The sequence below is a fragment of the Myotis nattereri genome (assembly GCF_964212035.1).
Source record: "Myotis nattereri genome assembly, chromosome: 19".
NCBI classification, from domain to species: domain Eukaryota; kingdom Metazoa; phylum Chordata; class Mammalia; order Chiroptera; family Vespertilionidae; genus Myotis; species Myotis nattereri.
Window position 1 is genome coordinate 14986199 of NC_138095.1, and position 17070 is coordinate 15003268.

The window sequence follows — 17070 nt, forward strand, 5'->3', positions numbered from 1 at the left end:
GGAAACAGTAAGAAAAGCTTGAGAAGCAAGAAAATGGCTTCGGGAGATGGAACCATTCTTGATCCAAAATAGCTTGCCTGCTGCTTTCTCCTTAGGCGTTGTCACGCTCCCTACCTAAGGTCTCACTCATCAGAGATCTGTTTAAAATTGTAAAATCCCTTTCCAAAGCAGATGCCTCGGGGCATCCAGGAGGCCATCGCTCATTCACAGCTTAGTGTGAATTAGTCCAAAGCTTGCCTTTCTACTCCCACTCAGCTGGGACCAGCCTCATGGGAAGCTGCCAGCCTAGAAGACTGGAACTTATTTTACTGGTTGCAGGGCTTTTTGAGAAGATGAGCCAGGATGGGGTGGCAGAGGAAGGGTTTCTAGCAGTTCTTCTCCCCACGCCCCAGGCCCCTGACCTTGCTGAGAATCTGACAAAAGCTTTGTCTGCATCATCACAAACATAGTTCCAGAGAGTAGACCCTGAGGTCCCAGAAGCCAGAGGCCTCAGACTCAGAATGCTGGTGTCAGAAGACACAGGCCCGTGAGAGAGGTGCATGGGGGTGTTGGGGAGGGCAGGCCTCGGCCTCCAGGGCATGTGCAGCAGGGAGACAGGAGTTAACGGTTTGCTGGAGGAGCTGGGATGTGGGCTGCGTTTGCCTGGAAGGGGTGCGAGGGTTCAGGATTGGGAGGGAAGAGGAGGAGGGGGAATCATTTGGATTCGAATTACTCCTGACAGATCATCAATGTCCCTGACTGGCCTGCAGTTCCTTCTGGCCAAAGGGACCGAGCTCTCCTCTCAGTTGTGAGATGACGTCGTCCTGTCCCCTTATTCTCCTTGTGCGCCTGGGGAACCTGCGGCACCTCGGCCTGGGCTGTGACGGCTGCCTCTCCGGGCAGAGCAGCTCAGGCGCCCGCACCTGTGGCACCTGAGTGGGAGGCACACCTGGAGGCTGGGAGTGAGGCCGGCTGGCTCCTGCTGCCTTCCCCTGTCAGTGCTAGGGGAGCTTTAGGTCCTGGATTTCTGCCTGGAACACATCAGGACGTAGGGAGAACAGACCCTGGAAGCTGCCCTCCGACTCCGCCCTGAGGCAGCCGCAGTCCAGGGCATGTGCCAGTGGCTGCTGTCGCAGCAGAAGTCCCAGGGAAGGAGACAAGATTGGGGTCTCCACCAAAGACCGGGTCAGGTTGTCAAAGGCCAGTCAGCTCCAGGGTTGGATGGAGCTGAGCTGAAAAGAGGGGTGTGGGAGACTGTGGCTCGTATTGAGCCCCAGAACACTCCACGGGAGCCTGCAGCTCAGATTCCCCCCGGAAAACATGGCCAGGGGAGGTTTCCAACCTCAAAGCACCCCCGAGGAGCCCGCAACCCAGGTTAGGAGGAAATGCCCCCATTATGTGACCCAGGTTAGAAAGAAATGCCCCATCATGTGACCCAGGTTAGGAGGAAACACTCCCATCATGTGCACAGCGGTCCAGCAACCAGGAAGGGACACCATCTGCAGAAGGGAGCACCTCATTCATGTGCCGAAGGGCTGCTGGGGCTCCTGGCACCTGTCCGGAAAGTGACCTGTGACCTTTACAGAGATGGAGCCAGTGCCCCAGCAGCAGGCTTATCTTCTTTGTTATTTAACAAACACTCGGAGAGTGTGCCGGACACCATCCTAAGCACCTTACCAATAGTAACTCATTCCATCTTTACTACGGCCCTGAGGTAGGTGGAATTCTTCCCCCATTTTACCGGGGAGGAAAGAAAAAGGAGGCGAAGGCCTCAAGCTGGTGAGAGACCAGGATGCAAAGCCGGCAGGTGGGCCCTGAGTCCATGTTCTCGCCTGCTTCTCCCTGCTGCCTCCCAGACGCCTCCCGAGAGCTGAGCAGTGCCCCCCCCCCCCCCACGAATACTCATGAAACAACCCAGCAGGTGCAGCACTTTTACCAAGTCAGCCGGTGGGACTCTGGGTGGGACCCCGGCCGGGCTCCCCACCCCCTCCCCCCCCTCACACCGCAGACACACAAAGGAACGGTGACAAGTGCCAGTGACGCCTTAGGTCCCTATCGGTCATTCAACAAAGACAGCGAACCCTTCACCTGTGCGGGCATGTTCCCCCGCCGATGAGGGGGTGGAAAGGCAGGTGTGGTCCCTTCTCCCAAACACTTGCAGCCTGTCTCACTGGGCGGCAGAACTACACCATCTGTGGGAGGCTGAGCAGGGCGGGCTCGGGGCTCCTGGGAGGGGCATCAGGACGAGCCCACGGGTTGGGAGCGGGTTAAGAAGACACCGTCTTGCCTTAGGGGGAGGATGGCTGAAATAGGCTGAGGGAGGAGAGCAGCTTTGAGATTACAGGAGGATGAAGAAGGGGAAGGTGGTAGATTTTTACAAGGGAAAACTAGACAGCAGTGAAAATGGACAGCTGTAGTGACACAAAAATACCAAACATGGATCTCGCGGCTACACTGTGGAGTGAGATGCACGCTATATGATTCATTTATAGGGTCCAAAAACCAAACCATACTGTGTAAGGATATAACATGGGCACTAAAACCATAAAGAAAAGGATGTAAGTACCATAAAAACCAGTTATCGTTGGGGGTAGTGACTGGGGGTGGGGGTCGCGAAAGGGGCTCCGGGTGCTGACAGGGCCCTATTTTTTGACCTGGGCGGTGGTCACATGGGTGTTTGTGATGATACAGAAGCTACACGTTCTAGTTCTTTGTGCTCCTCTGTGCGCGCAGGTCAGGGGGAGAGGAGTAAGAGCCAATGAAAGGAGCGCTGAGCTAGGGCGACTGCAGGAAGAAGGCCCTCCTTGTGCTCCTCTCCATTCTAAAGGCTGTTTTGTCCATTTCAGCATCTCTGAACCAGGGTGCCCCCTGCTGTTGATGATGAAACGTGGGATGTTTCGGGGCCTCGCCATCCTGCTGCCCCCTCTGGTTGGCCTCTGAGCCTCCTCGAGCCATGTAGAGCCGACACCATGGGCCTCAGGCCTCGCCCACAGGGACCAGGGAGAGGGTGCGGCTGACCCTGGGCAACGCTGGGCACCGGGAATGGGAAGGGAAAGCTGGCCCTGTCCTGCTACACAGCCAGCTTGGGGCCGAGGAGGCTCCTTCCCGGGCTGTGTCCCGTGGTAACCTGGCCGGCCTTGTGCTTATCGGCATGGGTAGGGGGTGGGAGGACAATCTCGGGGTGGCTCTCAGTGACAGCATTCGCCTGGCCCCTCTCCACCAGCCCTGGCCAAGCCTCCTTCCCACCCAGGGCCCCGCGGAACCCATTCTTCAAACTGAAAGACGCCTCACTGAGCCCGGAGACCGTGGCTATGGGCTGCGGAGGGAGGTGTCAGAGGGAGACAGGGACCATCGGGGTTTGATTCCCAAGGACATTCCTGATGGCATCTGGTGCCATCAGCACCTCCCTATGTAACGCCTTCTCTGGAGACTCAACATTCATGGCGGGTAGGATGTCTGGGAGGCGTCGCTACACGGTATGGAGTGAGCACATGGAGGGCACCTTCACCGGCATAGCGCATGGAGCCGCCCCCCACGCCTTCGTTATTTTCCGTCTACACGGAAGAAACTAAGACATCAACCAGTCGCCAAGGTCACACCGCGGATGAGTGGTGGGCAGGACTGACCTCTCCAGGCCATCCCCTGAGCCACCGGGCAGCACTCCTAGTCACCCTGTCACGCGTGGCCCCACGCGGCCCTGAGGGGGATCGGTCCTTTCCTAGCTTGTCTGCGCCTTTCCAAGGAGGAATTACCTACTTCCAGAGGCCGCTGCCTGTGCCTCCCTCCCGGGTTCCCCCAGGTGGCCCCGAGAGCAGCCACACGGCGAGGCGGCCCCCAGTCTCCCTGGATGCCTGCCCTGTCCTTGGCCCCGAGTCCTTCCAGTTGTGCTAAAAGTAGCACGGCCAGGCCCAGGTCTGCTCGGGGCCAGGCTATTTTGATTGTGTCCTCAGGAACCATCCCCTGCCGATGTGTGTGTGGCCGGGGGGCGGGGGGGGGGGGGGGCAGCGGGTGGAAAGGCAGGTGTGGTCCCTTCTCTCAAACACTTGCAGCCTGTCTCTCTGGGCGACAGAACTAAACCATCTGTGGGAGGCTGAGCAGGGCGGGCTCGGAGCCCCTCCCAGGAGCTGATACCGCGTGCATCTCTCACTCCACCTGTAGCCGTGAGGTTCATGGTTGGTATTTTTGTGTGACTACAGCCGTCCATCTTCACTGCTGTCTAGTCTTCCCCGTCTTCACCCTCCTGTCATCTCAAAGCCGCTCTCCGCCCTCTGGGCGCTATTTCAACCATCCTCACCCCAAGGCAAGATGGTGTCTTCTTAGCCGGCTCCCGGGAGCCATCAGATGTGGCGCCGGGAATGTTCCAGTGCACACACCTGTCCCCCAAGCTGCACCAGCTGCTGCCCCCACCCCAGGGCCTCCATCACGTGCCCCCTGAGATCTTGGTTCCTGGAGAGAAGGCGCTGGGACCTGCCCTCTCCCAGGACAAGGGGCTAACATCCTCATCCACAGAGAACACCAGCCGGCCCCTGTGACGCTCGGCTTGGCCCTCTCCATGTAGCGGGAGCATGTTCGTCTGGGTTTATGACATCCACGCACACGGAGGCCACACCAGAAGCCGCCTCAGAGACAGCAAACTACTTCCGTGGGGGCTGAGAGAGCTCCTTCTCTGGGGGTCCTTACAGTGGAAGAGATTCGCATCTGGCTGGCTTATAGGGGTCCTAGCGCAGGGCTCCCGCCCCGAGGGCCCACCCTCCTTCACTGGGAGGGCCTGGTCCTTCTTCAGAGTCCACGGCAGGCCCACCTCCGGGGGCGGGCGGAGCCCTCCCGACCAATCAGCCCCACCCCTGTCTCTCACCACCGAGTGGACTTACACCTGCCCTTTAATAAAGAGGTTTCCTTTCTCCCAGCGCCCTCCCCTCTCAGCTCCGAGCTCATGCCAGGCACCTTTCACTAGCGGACGCCCAGGCGGCGGCTTCCCAGCACCTGTAGGTGGTGAACAGGCGCGGCCGGCTCTGCTAAGGAAATAAGTTGGCCATCGTTTGGGGGTTGGTTCACTCATCTGTCCAATACCCAGCCTCGAACATCTCCTCTGCCTGCTGCTGGTCTGCACACTGGAGACACAGTATCTAATGAGACTGGGCCCCGCCTGGGGTCCTTCCCGGGTTGTCACGGAGTGGGCTGTGCATTCACCTGCAGTGAGGCCAGCTTTGCCCCAGGGGATTGCAACGGCCTCCCCAAGGATTTCATCCGTGACGGGTCTTCGCTCATGCAGGGAACGTGGGGGAAAGAGCATCCAGAAAGGGAACAGCATGTGCAAAGGCATGGAGGCACGGAAGGGCCTCGTGGGACCCAAGAAAGCTAAAAAGCTTTGCTGTGTTCTCAGACCGGCTGGCCATGGGCAGCTTGGCTCCTTGGTGAGAGGGGTGGGAGCTCCGTGGAGCAGGAAGCAGGGTGTGGGCACCACCCCTTCCCCAGAAGGTGTGGGCGCACAGAGCCCCTGCTGCTCTGCCTCCTGTGGCTGCAGTCTCTCCTCCCAGCCTCCCATCGGGAGGAGCCTGACTCCTTGCCACGGAGGTGCTTTCCTTCTGTTAGAATCTTAACGTTGCACCAGCCACAAGGCCCGCTGCCCTGCCCCGGCTGGCGGGGTCGGAGGTGTGAATTAAACAACACAGGGTTCTGATGACTTGGGCCAGGCTGCTTCCTTTGTCACCGATAATGAGGGCGCTCCCCAGGCTGATCATAAACTCATACCTTAGAGCCCTTCAAGCACCTTGCTGACATCATCCAATAATAACAGCATGAGGAGCCCCTCTTACTGAACTGTCCAATTTCACTTGCTCATTAGATGACTTTGTACGTGGCATGCCTGTGCTCACAGCTAGTCAAAAGCCGGGATTTGGGTCCCAGTCTTTGGGGCTTTAGGAAGCCCAAACACCACTCTGGCCGGCTTTGCCCTCTGCCCCAGGAGCCCCCCGATCGCCTCTGGCTTCCAGGGCAAGGCTCTGACTCACTCAGACACTCACCGCACCTTTATTCCAGGTGCCTGGTGCACAGGCTGAAAAGACACACAGACCCAGCTATCACGTGGTTCTCCACCCAGGGAGCTGGAAGGACCCCTTCCCACCGCCCCAGACTCCCATTGTTTAGCGAGACCTGTTCAGCTTCCCCAGCCTCTGGCCGACACCCTCTCTCCTTAGCCTCCACAGCACTCATTTCCCAAACCACAGCACCTGTGGCTTTGTCTCTGCCGCTCAGCAGTCACTGCTGTGTCGTCTGCAGGTGGCAGGTGAGTTAATAAGACACGGTCCCTGCCACAGTGTGTGAGAGAGACACGTGGTCGGGGCACGGGCTGGAGAGCTCAGGAGTGGCACAGAACTGCACCCCTTCCTCCCCTCCACCCCCAGCCACCGACTCGACCTTGTCAAATGGCATCATGAGTGATGGGAGGGGAACGACTCAACTCAGAAGGGCCGAGCAGCAAACTGCAGGGAACACAGCGCAGGGCGCACGGGAGAAGCCGCTCAGCGCTTTGCCTGCAGTGTGGGGAGGCGGCTCCGAATGGCTGCCTTACACAGCCTGGGTGTGATGCTTAGTAAGGGAAAGTGCGTGAAGACTTACAGGCTAGGACGTGTTACACGAGCAGGGATGTCGCTCTCTGTATCTCCTTCCTAGGATGCCTGGCATGAATCTGGGCGCACAGTGGGTATACAGCACATGTCAGTTAACGTACATGGAGTTGATTCACTCACCCCATTTGCCACCTCTGATAGTCCCGTGGCTTTCCATGCCACTGTGCGTCTCCACACTGGCAATGCCTGCCCTGCCGCTGGGGGTCAGGGAGGACCAGGTGCAGAGGATGTAAAGTGCCTTGGAGGCTATTAACATAGATAACGGTCCCATTATGGGGGTTTGAGTTGAGGCTGGGGCCCCTCATTGTGGAGCCAAAGGCATGGGGCAGCCACTCTCCAAGCCATAAGCCCATTCTTTTGGGGAAATAAACATTACACTTTCTCCAGTTTGGGCTTCCAAACCACAGGCCCAGAATAGTGCCTGACACGGGCATGGTCCCTAAGGGGCCCAGGTCGCCACAGGCCCGCCCCTCACTAGCCCTTCGCCTCTCATTTCAGCATCCCTACCCCACGGAGGATGAGAAAAGGCAGATCGCGGCCCAGACAAACCTCACCCTCTTGCAAGTCAATAACTGGTGAGTTAGCATCGTCCACCCGCGGGCTCTCAGATGCAGAGGCCACTTGCTTGGCAAGGGAGTGCGCAGCCTGGAGGAGAGACGGAATGCAATGCCTAGTCCTGCCTCGGTCGCAGCCACCAGGACAGTCCTCCCATTTGGACTGGCAGCAGAAAGCCAGCATCAGCACAGGCCCGGTCGCTTCATTTGCAGCTTCTTAGCGCCCTCTGCTGGGAAATGTGCTGCGAACATCACTGGATAGGAAACCCAGCCCCAGCTGCACTGCAGACACACACAAGTGCCTGCAGCCGAGGACTGCAGGGGCCACCAGTGGTCACCTGGTCTGCCCCCACCTTATGTGAGCTTAACTAAAATGTTCTGCAGTGTAGTGGTGGGAAGGAGGAGGAAGTGTCAGCCATCCTGACCGCACAGGGGCCTCAGCTTCCCCTTCTCTGTGTCCAGCTGGGCTGTCAGAAATCTGAGAGGGGGGCCGGGGGAGGGTATCTGGCTGGATGGGAGTACACACAGGATTGGGCTCCCTGATCCAAGCCCTCAGCCCTCGGAGAGAAGTCAGAGGTTAGTGCCTTTGACTAAGGGGGCTCTTCCGTCCTCTGTTCAACCCTGACAGGGACGAGTAAAGATTTCTGACCCTCACACATCCGTCCCATGCTGCCTTGTGGTTACCAAGCGATTCCATGAGTCCTTGGGGCCCAGGGCCTTTTACCAGCTGGGCTTTCACCCCCAATCAGACCCCAGTCTGTTCTGTACAGTGGATCGGCTGCTGAGTCTGGAAGCAGCTTAGCCCTTTCTGCACACACGCGCGCGCACACAAACACGCATGCACACCCCACCACCACGCAGGTGTGACTAACCAGGTCTCCACCTTCACCCCCGGGCAGGTTCATCAATGCCCGGAGGCGCATCCTGCAGCCCATGCTTGATGCCAGCAACCCAGACCCTGCCCCTAAAGCCAAGAAGATCAAGTCCCAGCACCGGCCCACCCAAAGATTCTGGCCCAACTCCATCGCCGCGGGGGTGCTGCAGCAGCAGGGCGGCGCCCCGGGGACAAACCCCGACGGTAAGGACTGGGGCTGCACTGGCGGGCGGGGCAGCTGCGCCAAGATCCACGGCTGAACATCTGCTCGGCCACAGGCATCCCTCCCTGCCCCCTATCGAAGGGGGTGGACAAACCGGGAAGAAGGAGGGCTTTGCATTGTTTTAACAGGCCAGGAGCAACCTCACAGAGGCCAGGGGAGCCCATGACTGCTCCACGGAGCCCCTCCTCACTCCCACTCCCGCCGAAGGTGCTTAGAGCCAGTGCCGTCTGTAAATACAGGAGAGGCAGCGGCTTGTGCACGGAGGCGAGAGGGGCTTTGTTTCCCAGCTTCTCCATCACACTCTTCACAGACACTGTTTTAACTGCCGGTTGCCTGGTGCATAATGAATAATTCAATGAGCCAGACATTTATAGCTCAGCACAGGGTAGTTTTGTGGGGGAGGGGGAGTGAAGGTGTTCATGTGTGCATCCCTACCTGCACATGTGCATACCTACGTGCATGTGTGTGTCCCTACCTGCACGTGTGCATCCCTACGTGCGTGTGTGCGTCCCTACCTGCATGTGTGCATCCCTACCTTCACGTGTGCATACCTACGTGCATGTGTGTCCCTACGTGCATGTGTGCATACCTACGTGTGTGTGCATCCCTACCTGCACATGTGAGTCCCTTCCTGCATGTGTGCATCCCTACGTGCGTGTGTGTGTCCCTACCTGCATGTGTGCATCCTTACGTGCGTGTGTGTGTCCCTACCTGCATGTGTGCATCCCTACGTGCATGTGTACATCCCTACCTGCACGTGTGCATAGCTATGTGCGTGTGTGCATCCCTACCTACACGTGTGCATAGCTACGTGCGTGTGTGCGTCCCTACCTGCACGTGTGCATACCTACATGCGTGTGTGCGTCCCTACCTGCATGTGTGCATTGCTTCCTGCATATGTGAGTCCCTTCCTGTATGTGTGTATCCCTACTTGCACGTCTGTGTCCCTACCTGCACGTGTGCGTCCCTTCCTGCACGTGTGCGTCCCTACCTGCATGTCTGCGTCCCTTCCTGCATGTGTGTGTGCACTTATGTGGCTGCATGGTGGTTCCTGTGTGATGGGCAGTTGTCTCATGAGGGATGGCAGGGAAAGCAGATTGTGAGCTGGGCCAATCAGCTCCCAGGGGGAGAATGCCAGCTCTCTCGCCGGACTGTGTCCCCTCAGCTAATGCCTTCACTGTCTGAGACTCAGTTTCCTCCTCTTTAGAAGGGATAATACCTGCCCTGCAAGGTGCTAGCAAGGCACAAGTATTAACATGTTTGCACAGAAGCGGCTCAGTAAAGGCAGCGGGGGTGCTGCTGCCTGGGAGGGGCAGGCGGGGGCTGACACAGGGGCTTCGTGCCAGCAATTGCCAGCTCACCACCCCTGAGCCGGCCCACTGAACCCTCCAATACTGAGGTCCCTGGCCTGACCCTCCCCTCCTCTCGCAGGCTCCATCAGCTTGGACAACCTGCAGTCCCTGTCCTCAGACAATGCCACCATGGCCATGCAGCAGGCCATGATGGCCGCACACGACGACTCATTGGATGGGACAGAAGAAGAGGAGGAGGATGAGATGGAAGAGGAGGAGGAAGAGGAACTGGAGGAGGAGGCTGACGAGCTTCAAACGACGAATGTCAGTGACCTGGGCTTGGAACACAGTGACTCCCTGGAGTAGTTGGCAGCCCAGATGGCACTGATCACCCAGCAGGAGAGGAGTGTCGTCGGGGGGTTTCAGGGTGGGGGGGAAGGGGACATGGGCAGGCGGCACCGAGGAAGTTGGGCCCTCGCTTCCCAGAATCAGTAGCTTGACAAAATGCAGAGGAGACACCTGCTCCTTCCCGACCACCGAGCTTCTCTGACCCCAGCGCTGCTTCCCCGGAACGCGGAGGACTCTGGGGGGCCGGCCACGCAGCCCTACGGACAGGCAGGAGAGAGACCTGGATCCATCGACCCCCGAGGACAGATGGCACCCGAAGGCCCTGGCGGAAGGAGTTGATGGTTTACAGCCCTGCACTGAGGCAGAGCAGTGCTGTCCACAGAGAGAGGCTCTGCCGGGGACAGAGCAGGAGAAAAGGCAAACACACTGGGGCTCCGCCCACCCCCTGAGAGACATTCAAGGGCAGGAGCGACATCTCGCCAGTGGCTGGAGGAGTGGGAGGGGCTGCAGCATCACATCTTGCAGGTCAGAGTGAGACCTGGGTTCCCAGGGCTCCAGCGAATTCTTCCCAGGCCCCTCTCTGGGTTCAGGCAACATGGACTTGGGAGAGAGGAAAGGAGCCACCAGTACCTATCTCTCTCTCTCCTTCTCCCTCCCTCCTTCCCTCTCTCCCTCCCTCCCTGTGAAAAGAGTGGTAAGCTAGGCTCAAATTGCAGAATTAGAGGGGTTCCTTCACCTGGGTCTTCAGGGCCCAAGGAGGTGGCAGAACCTGAGCTAGGAGGCGCGTCAAGGTGACTTTGGGAGTGCAGCTGTTCTAGGTGTTCACAGAACTCGGCTCCTGTAACGACAGGACAATGGTGTCTCATCCCAGATGTGCCAGCTCAGACGGAGCTCTGCACACGCTCCACCCCCCACAGACCATCAGAGAGGGTGGAGCCAGGTTAGCTGGGACCTCTCCACCCTCCAGGCCCCCAGCTGATGTGCTGCTCCAGGCCGGCTTCATCAGCCTCCATCCTCTCCTTCATTTTATCCTTCAGAGAAACAGTGGAGAGAAGCATCCAGCCCAACGAGAAGCCAGGGGTTGGAGAAGGTGCTACATCCCTCCTCCCATCAATTTCCAAAGTGCGGGGAGGGCACCCAAGAGCCAAGCGGTGCCTCCCCCCACCCGCCTCACTAGCCTGCACACCACCTGACACACGGCACTGGGGGAACTGGGCTCCCGCAGGAGAAGCTCTCCATCTGCCCTGACACACCTCCCCCCCAACTTCCAGTCCCCATGATTGGCACCTCCTCCCGCTCCCTCCCACCCAATGGCTGTGAAGACAGGACCGACTACACGTGTGTTTCCCATTTGATTTAATTTAATGGACGTGCAGTTTCATTTGTCAGTTGTGCATTGGCCGTCTCCCTCAGTGGCAGGACGTGAGTGGCCACCTGGCTCAACTCGAGGGGACCCTCTGGGGACTTCCCCTCCCCCACCTCGTTGGGTGGAGCAAAAGGGTGGTCGCTCTCCTGAGGTCTCCCTAAAATGAATGTATTTCTCCCCCAAAAGAGCTGATATTTAATGTTTTACTAGGGATTTTTGAGAAGCAAATAACCTTATTTATAATCTTGGTAATTCGATCATTTTTTTACTCCCTTTTGATGCCACAGGTAAAGTCTAGCTTTTTTGGCAATGTGCAGTGGGATAAAATACATTTCCTTTCCTGATTCGTTTATCTTGTTAACACGTAAACACACAAACTCACACGCGCGCACACACCCACTTTCCACTTCGGACAGGCACCCAGCCCAGCACAGGCACACCGCACACACGTGCCCACACCCTCCTCCCAGCCCCTCCACCTGCCTCATGTTATGCAACCTCCTTCTGATGTATCCACCAAACCAGTACTGAATGTGGCTGAGAAGTTTCCAGTAAATCTTATTACCTACCGGGTTCTGCTGCGTGTCCTCTCTTTCTGTGGTCAGTGGGACTGGACCAGAGCGAAGGGGAGGCCTCGGCACACCCTTGGTTGAACTGACTGCCTCCGTGGAAGGTGACAGGCAGAGGGCTCTCTGCTGACCTCGGTCCAGGAGGGGGACAGCCAAGTGCCCACACCCACGTGTCCAAGACAAGGAGATGAGGGCGAGCAGACGGGAAGCTCTGCAAGGCACTCTCCTGACAGCTTCCTCACAGAGGGCAGAGCTGGGCATCTCTTCCACCAAACTCCACCCCCTTCAAAAGGCCTTTGCTTCTCCCACCTCCATCCTGGGCTCAGAGGGTTCTCATCATTGAAGCTGTTGCCACCACTGCTTCCCCAGCCCTCACATGGCCACCCTTGCCCGATCCCAGAGAAGTCTTGACTGCCACATTCAGAAACATCAATGATGAGAATCATTGATTGGCTGCCTCCTGCACGCCCCCCACTGGGGATCAAGCCCGCAACCCGGGCATGTGCCCTGACGGGGAATGGAACTGTGACCTCCTGGTTCATGGGTTGATGCTCAAACCCTGAGCCACACCAGCCAGGCTTGACTGCCATATTCAATCCCAAATCTGTGTCCACAGGGGAGCCTGCCCTTGAACCCCAGGGTTCAGCTCTATACTCCCTGGAGCAAGAAGAAATTTAGGGGCAGCTTATCTCTCATCTCACAAGTGAGAGGCAGGCTTTCTGTGACCTTCAGCCTAGAGGTGTCCTTGTCGGGCGCCATTGCCAAGAAGTCTGGGGCATCGGTTTAGAAGCAGGAGGAGGAGTTCCTTGTTCATTTCCCCAAAGGCTGCACAGTGCGCATGACCCGTGAGCTCGAGCCCGGCCGGAGATGGCGACGGGACTGCTTACAGGGCAAAATGGCCTCCAGCAGCTCTGGTGGCGGTTCCGGGGTCCCTGCTCTCACTGCACCCAGCCCCACCCCACCACCACCCAGCACAGCTGGGGAGCCCTGCCAACAGCAGAGACCTGCCTCCAGCCGGTGCAGGAAGTCTCAGGAGCTTAACAGATGATACCTTAGAACAGTGGCTGGCAAACTGCGGCTCGCGAGCCACATGCGGCTCTTTGGCCCCTTGAGCGTGGCTCTTCCACAAAATACCGACTTCTGCGCATGGACCACGAAGTTTCAATCGCACTGTACGTGCGCGCCTGCACGTGGTATTTTGTGGAAGAGCCACACTCAAGGGGCCAAAGAGCCGCATGTGGCTCTCGAGCCGCCGTTTGCCGGCCACAGCCTTAGAATCTCACTTCCCAGAGCCAGGAAGATGGCAACTTTCAAAGACGTGTTTTCCAGAGAACACACTACTCAGAGACAAGCTATCAACAAAAACTCCTTGGCCAAATTAGACTAGGATGAAGTGATACTATATTTTGCTAGCGGAGTTTCAAAAGGCACATTACTATAGTAAAGGCTCTGAAAAGTCCTGCAGGAAAGAAACCTGTTTAACCTGTTCCCCAAATTTATTTGCCTGTTTTCCCCAAGTAATAGCTATTCAGTGATCTGAGTGCTCCATCAAACACACTGTAGGGAGCACGATTCTAAGGAAGTACAGCGCGGCCCGCCCCAGCCTCTCCCATCCTTCCGAAGACTGTCTCCCGAATCCCGCTGCCCGCTGACAAAGGAGCTCCCTCAGTCATTCCAGATGTGGGTGGTGATGTTTGGAGGAAGCAGCAACCTCTCTGTGTGACCTTCAGCCGACACTGAAGGTCAGGCTCTGCGTGACCCAAACCCCATCCAACCCAAGATGTGCCACGATCCTTGTGGAAGCAAGAGGGATGGGACCATGTGCATGGGGAGAAGTGGGAGGGAGATTTCCTTATCTCCCCCCGCCCCCCATAGAGCTCTGACATCAGGGCCCTGGGAACTCTTCAGACTAATTTCCAGCCTGACACCCATCCCAGACCTTTCCGGTTTGGAGGTTCCCACTCCAGGGAGTTGATGGCCAGAGCTATGCTTGCTTGACCAAGGGACCCCTCTACTGCCTTGGATATGGCAGGATGAGGGCCATGACACTGTCACCTGGCAGCCTGCTTGGACCCATTCATCCAACCTGCATTCACTGAGCACTGACTCTGCCGATACCAAGGGTACAGTTGTGACCAGCAAGGACAAGGCTCTTGCCTTGAGGGACTTTACATTCAAGGAGACAGTGTGCTCAGGAGGTCCCCGTAATGGTGACACTATGACCTGATTCTGGAAGTGGCCTCGAACTTTATTATCTATCCTGAGTTGCAAAGCAGGAGGCTCTCAGGTCAAAGGTGGATGGAGTTCAGGTCAAACTCTGCTCGCCAGCACGTTGTGTTTGGACCATACATTGGTTTTTAGTTTTTTGTGCCAACATTTAAAAGTTAAAAAGTTGCACATAAAAATGCAGCCTCCTGGTCTCTCTGGAGACATCAGGCCATGAGGCAGCTCGGGACCTACAGTCCCACACGGATGCAGTTGGGTGTGCTCGGGTCACTGCTGCCCCTTACGCCGTGGTCTCGGGTACCGTGATAGTGGCCCTGAATGGTCTCAACACTGAGCCTGCGGGTCAGCCGCCAATGATGATCAGCTGTCCCTAAGTGCTGGGCTCATTGGTTGGTTATGCTTCTCTCCTCTCCCTTTGTGTGTGTGTGTGTGTGTTTCTCTCCAATGTTAGAGCGGTTGTTTTTAATAAGGGAAATATTTATGTCTGCTCATTACTCCATCAAGAGTAAGAAAACAACCCAGCTGGTTGAGCTTAGTGGTTGAGCATCGACCTATGAAGCAGGAGGTCACGGTTCGATTCCAGTCAAGAGCACATGCCTGGGTTTTGGGCCCCATCCCCAGTAGGGAGCCTGCAGGAGGTAGCCAATCAATGATTCTCTCTCATCATTGATATTTCTCTCCCTCTCTCTCTCCCTTCATTTCTGAAATCAATAAAATATTTTTTTTTAAAAAAAAGAGTAAAACAAATAGTGCAGGAGGGCTCTGCCTTGGAGGAAAAAAAATGGAGATGACGTATTTGTTTGTGGAAGTGAAGACACTCCTACCATCAGATGTGAAGTCTACCTGTGTCTTCCATTCAGACATCTTCACGCCTGTGCTACCTGCCTGCCTGTCCTCTAGGGCATCCTGAGCCTGGGGCCTAAAGCAACCAGGGGTGCTTGTCGTCCCTGCAGATTAGGCCCCACCACCGTCTTTTCCCGGCTTGGAGACAAGATGCCTGAAGACGCAGAAACACTGCTCTCGGAAACTAGGTTTCTGTTGCCTTTAGAAGTGCCTTGACTTCACTTCCTTTTGCTTTATCAACCACAGCCCGCTGCGCCAGGTATTCACCCGTAAACATTCACAGGCGCCCACTCTGCGCCAGGCACCGGCTGGGGGCTAACTCCACTTTGCAGAATCTCACAGGCCCGGGGATCCCCGAGGACGGGCAGAGATGAAGCCGATCGCCTCCCACTATGTGCATTTCCACTTCGGCATCTTAGTTCCATCCCACAGCCGAGGCCGGTTTATTACCCCGCGTTCAAGTGTAGGTAGCTTCTACTTTTCTATTTCTCAGCCTCTCTCCGGGCCAGGCTCCTTTAGCCCCTTTGCAAATTAAACGCATCTCATTAAACGAGGCCCATTTAGGACGATGCCCTTCAGGTGTGCGCCTCTTGGCACATCTTTCATTTAAGACAAGCGCCTGATTTATTCTTCATCTCATTACACTCTTTAAGATTACATGCATCTCATTACACTCCGTGCGTCGAGACGACTTATTTCAGGTGTAGACATTGCACCCGGTATGATCAGGCAAGAATATTTTTTTTTTTCATTTCATTACAAGCCTTGCAATTTATGTACATCTCATTACAATCAGCCATTTAAGACAATTCCCCCCAGTTGCGGATATGTCATTATACCTTTTCATTTCAGATTTTTTTCATCTTATTACACCCAAGCACTCGTCAGAGAACTCACTTCAGGTGTGCGTAGCTCACGTCCGCCTGTTATTTTGTGGATTGGGGGGGAGGGGGGCTCCCCCATACTACGGCAAAAATGTTATTATACCCAACTCATCGAAGGCCCGCCCCGTCCAGCCACGGCCTCCCAGGCTCCTCTGCAGGAAAAGGAAGAATGGGGTCCCCTGGATTTGGCCAAGGTCCTGCCAGTAACTCCCCCTTACACACGGGGCATCTACATTAGCTGCCTCACCTGCACCTGGAGGGGTCAGCAGACATGGCCGCTGAGCTCCCCTTCACTTGAAATGCTGTGAAACTCGAGACCCATGGACAACAGTGCAGTGACTTCCCCAGCTTCCCCTGGGGGTGGGGCTCGGGGGGAATGCTCCTCTTCCTGGACAGCCACCCCCACCCCACCCCCACCCCACCTGCTGGAGAAGCTGGGGTTGGTGCCACTGCCGGGCTTCCACTGGCTAGACTGCCAACACTTCTATTTATAGATAGATAGATAGATATTTATTATTGATTTCAGAGAGGAAGGGAGAAGAAGAGATGGAAACATCAACGATGGGAGAAAATCGTTGATCAGCTGCCTCCTGCATGCCCCCTACTGGGGATCAAGTCTGCAACCCGGGCATGTGCCCTGACCAGGAATCCAACCAAAATCTCCAAGCGTGAGGGCAGGGAAAGCAAGGTGCAGTTTTAAAATCTCCCCCCTCCCCCCACCCAACCCCGAGATTCTGGAGGCTGTGTCGGCCACACCTGGTGTCAGGAAAGAATCTACCGGCAGCGGCTCGGCTCGGGGCTGAAACACCCCTGCTCGGAGGGCCACCCTCCCCTGTACTCACACCAGATGGAGCCCAGAGGGAAACTGCGTCCCCTGGGGAGGGCCCTGAGGGTCGGCGAACCCAGCCTGCCCACCCCGTGTGGGAACCGGCCACAGCACCATAAGTCGTCACCTCCCTTTCCTGTCCAACGCCTCTCTGGGCAGAGAGACCAAACAGCTCCCCACAGCTCCCGGGCCTCCAGCCTCCGCAGGCGACCTGAGCTCTGCCTTCTGCAGCCGCGGGGATGAGGGAGACCCGCCCCGGGCGGTGTCAGGGGGTCTCCGAGGCCGGCTTCCTGGGGGGCAGCACGGCAGACCGGTGAGGCCTTCCTCCAACCTCCGAGGCAGCCCGAGTCCACCGCCCGCCGGCCTGGTCTGCGCTCCCTCCCGCTCCACCTGTCTCCCCGCCAGTGGAAACGGAGGCTTTTCTCCAAGCGCAGAATCTATGTGAATTTCACTTCAC

The 17070-nt window shown here is 57.0% G+C and overlaps 1 protein-coding gene across 2 annotated transcripts in view; it reads left to right on the forward strand.

Annotated features, from left to right (window-relative positions):
- Window positions 1-11839, forward strand: part of PKNOX2 (PBX/knotted 1 homeobox 2) — a 231400-nt gene extending 219561 nt beyond the window's left edge. The window contains exons 10-12 of one of the 2 annotated variants that reach the window (XM_081114134.1): window positions 7107-7183; window positions 8062-8240; window positions 9691-11839. In XM_081114134.1, coding sequence (XP_080970260.1) covers window positions 7107-7183; window positions 8062-8240; window positions 9691-9917 — 483 coding nt within the window. In that variant the 3' untranslated portion in view covers window positions 9918-11839. The remainder of the gene's footprint in view (window positions 1-7106; window positions 7184-8061; window positions 8241-9690) is intronic. The other variant, XM_081114135.1, reaches the window with a different exon arrangement.
- The last annotated feature ends 5231 nt before the right edge of the window (window positions 11840-17070 follow it).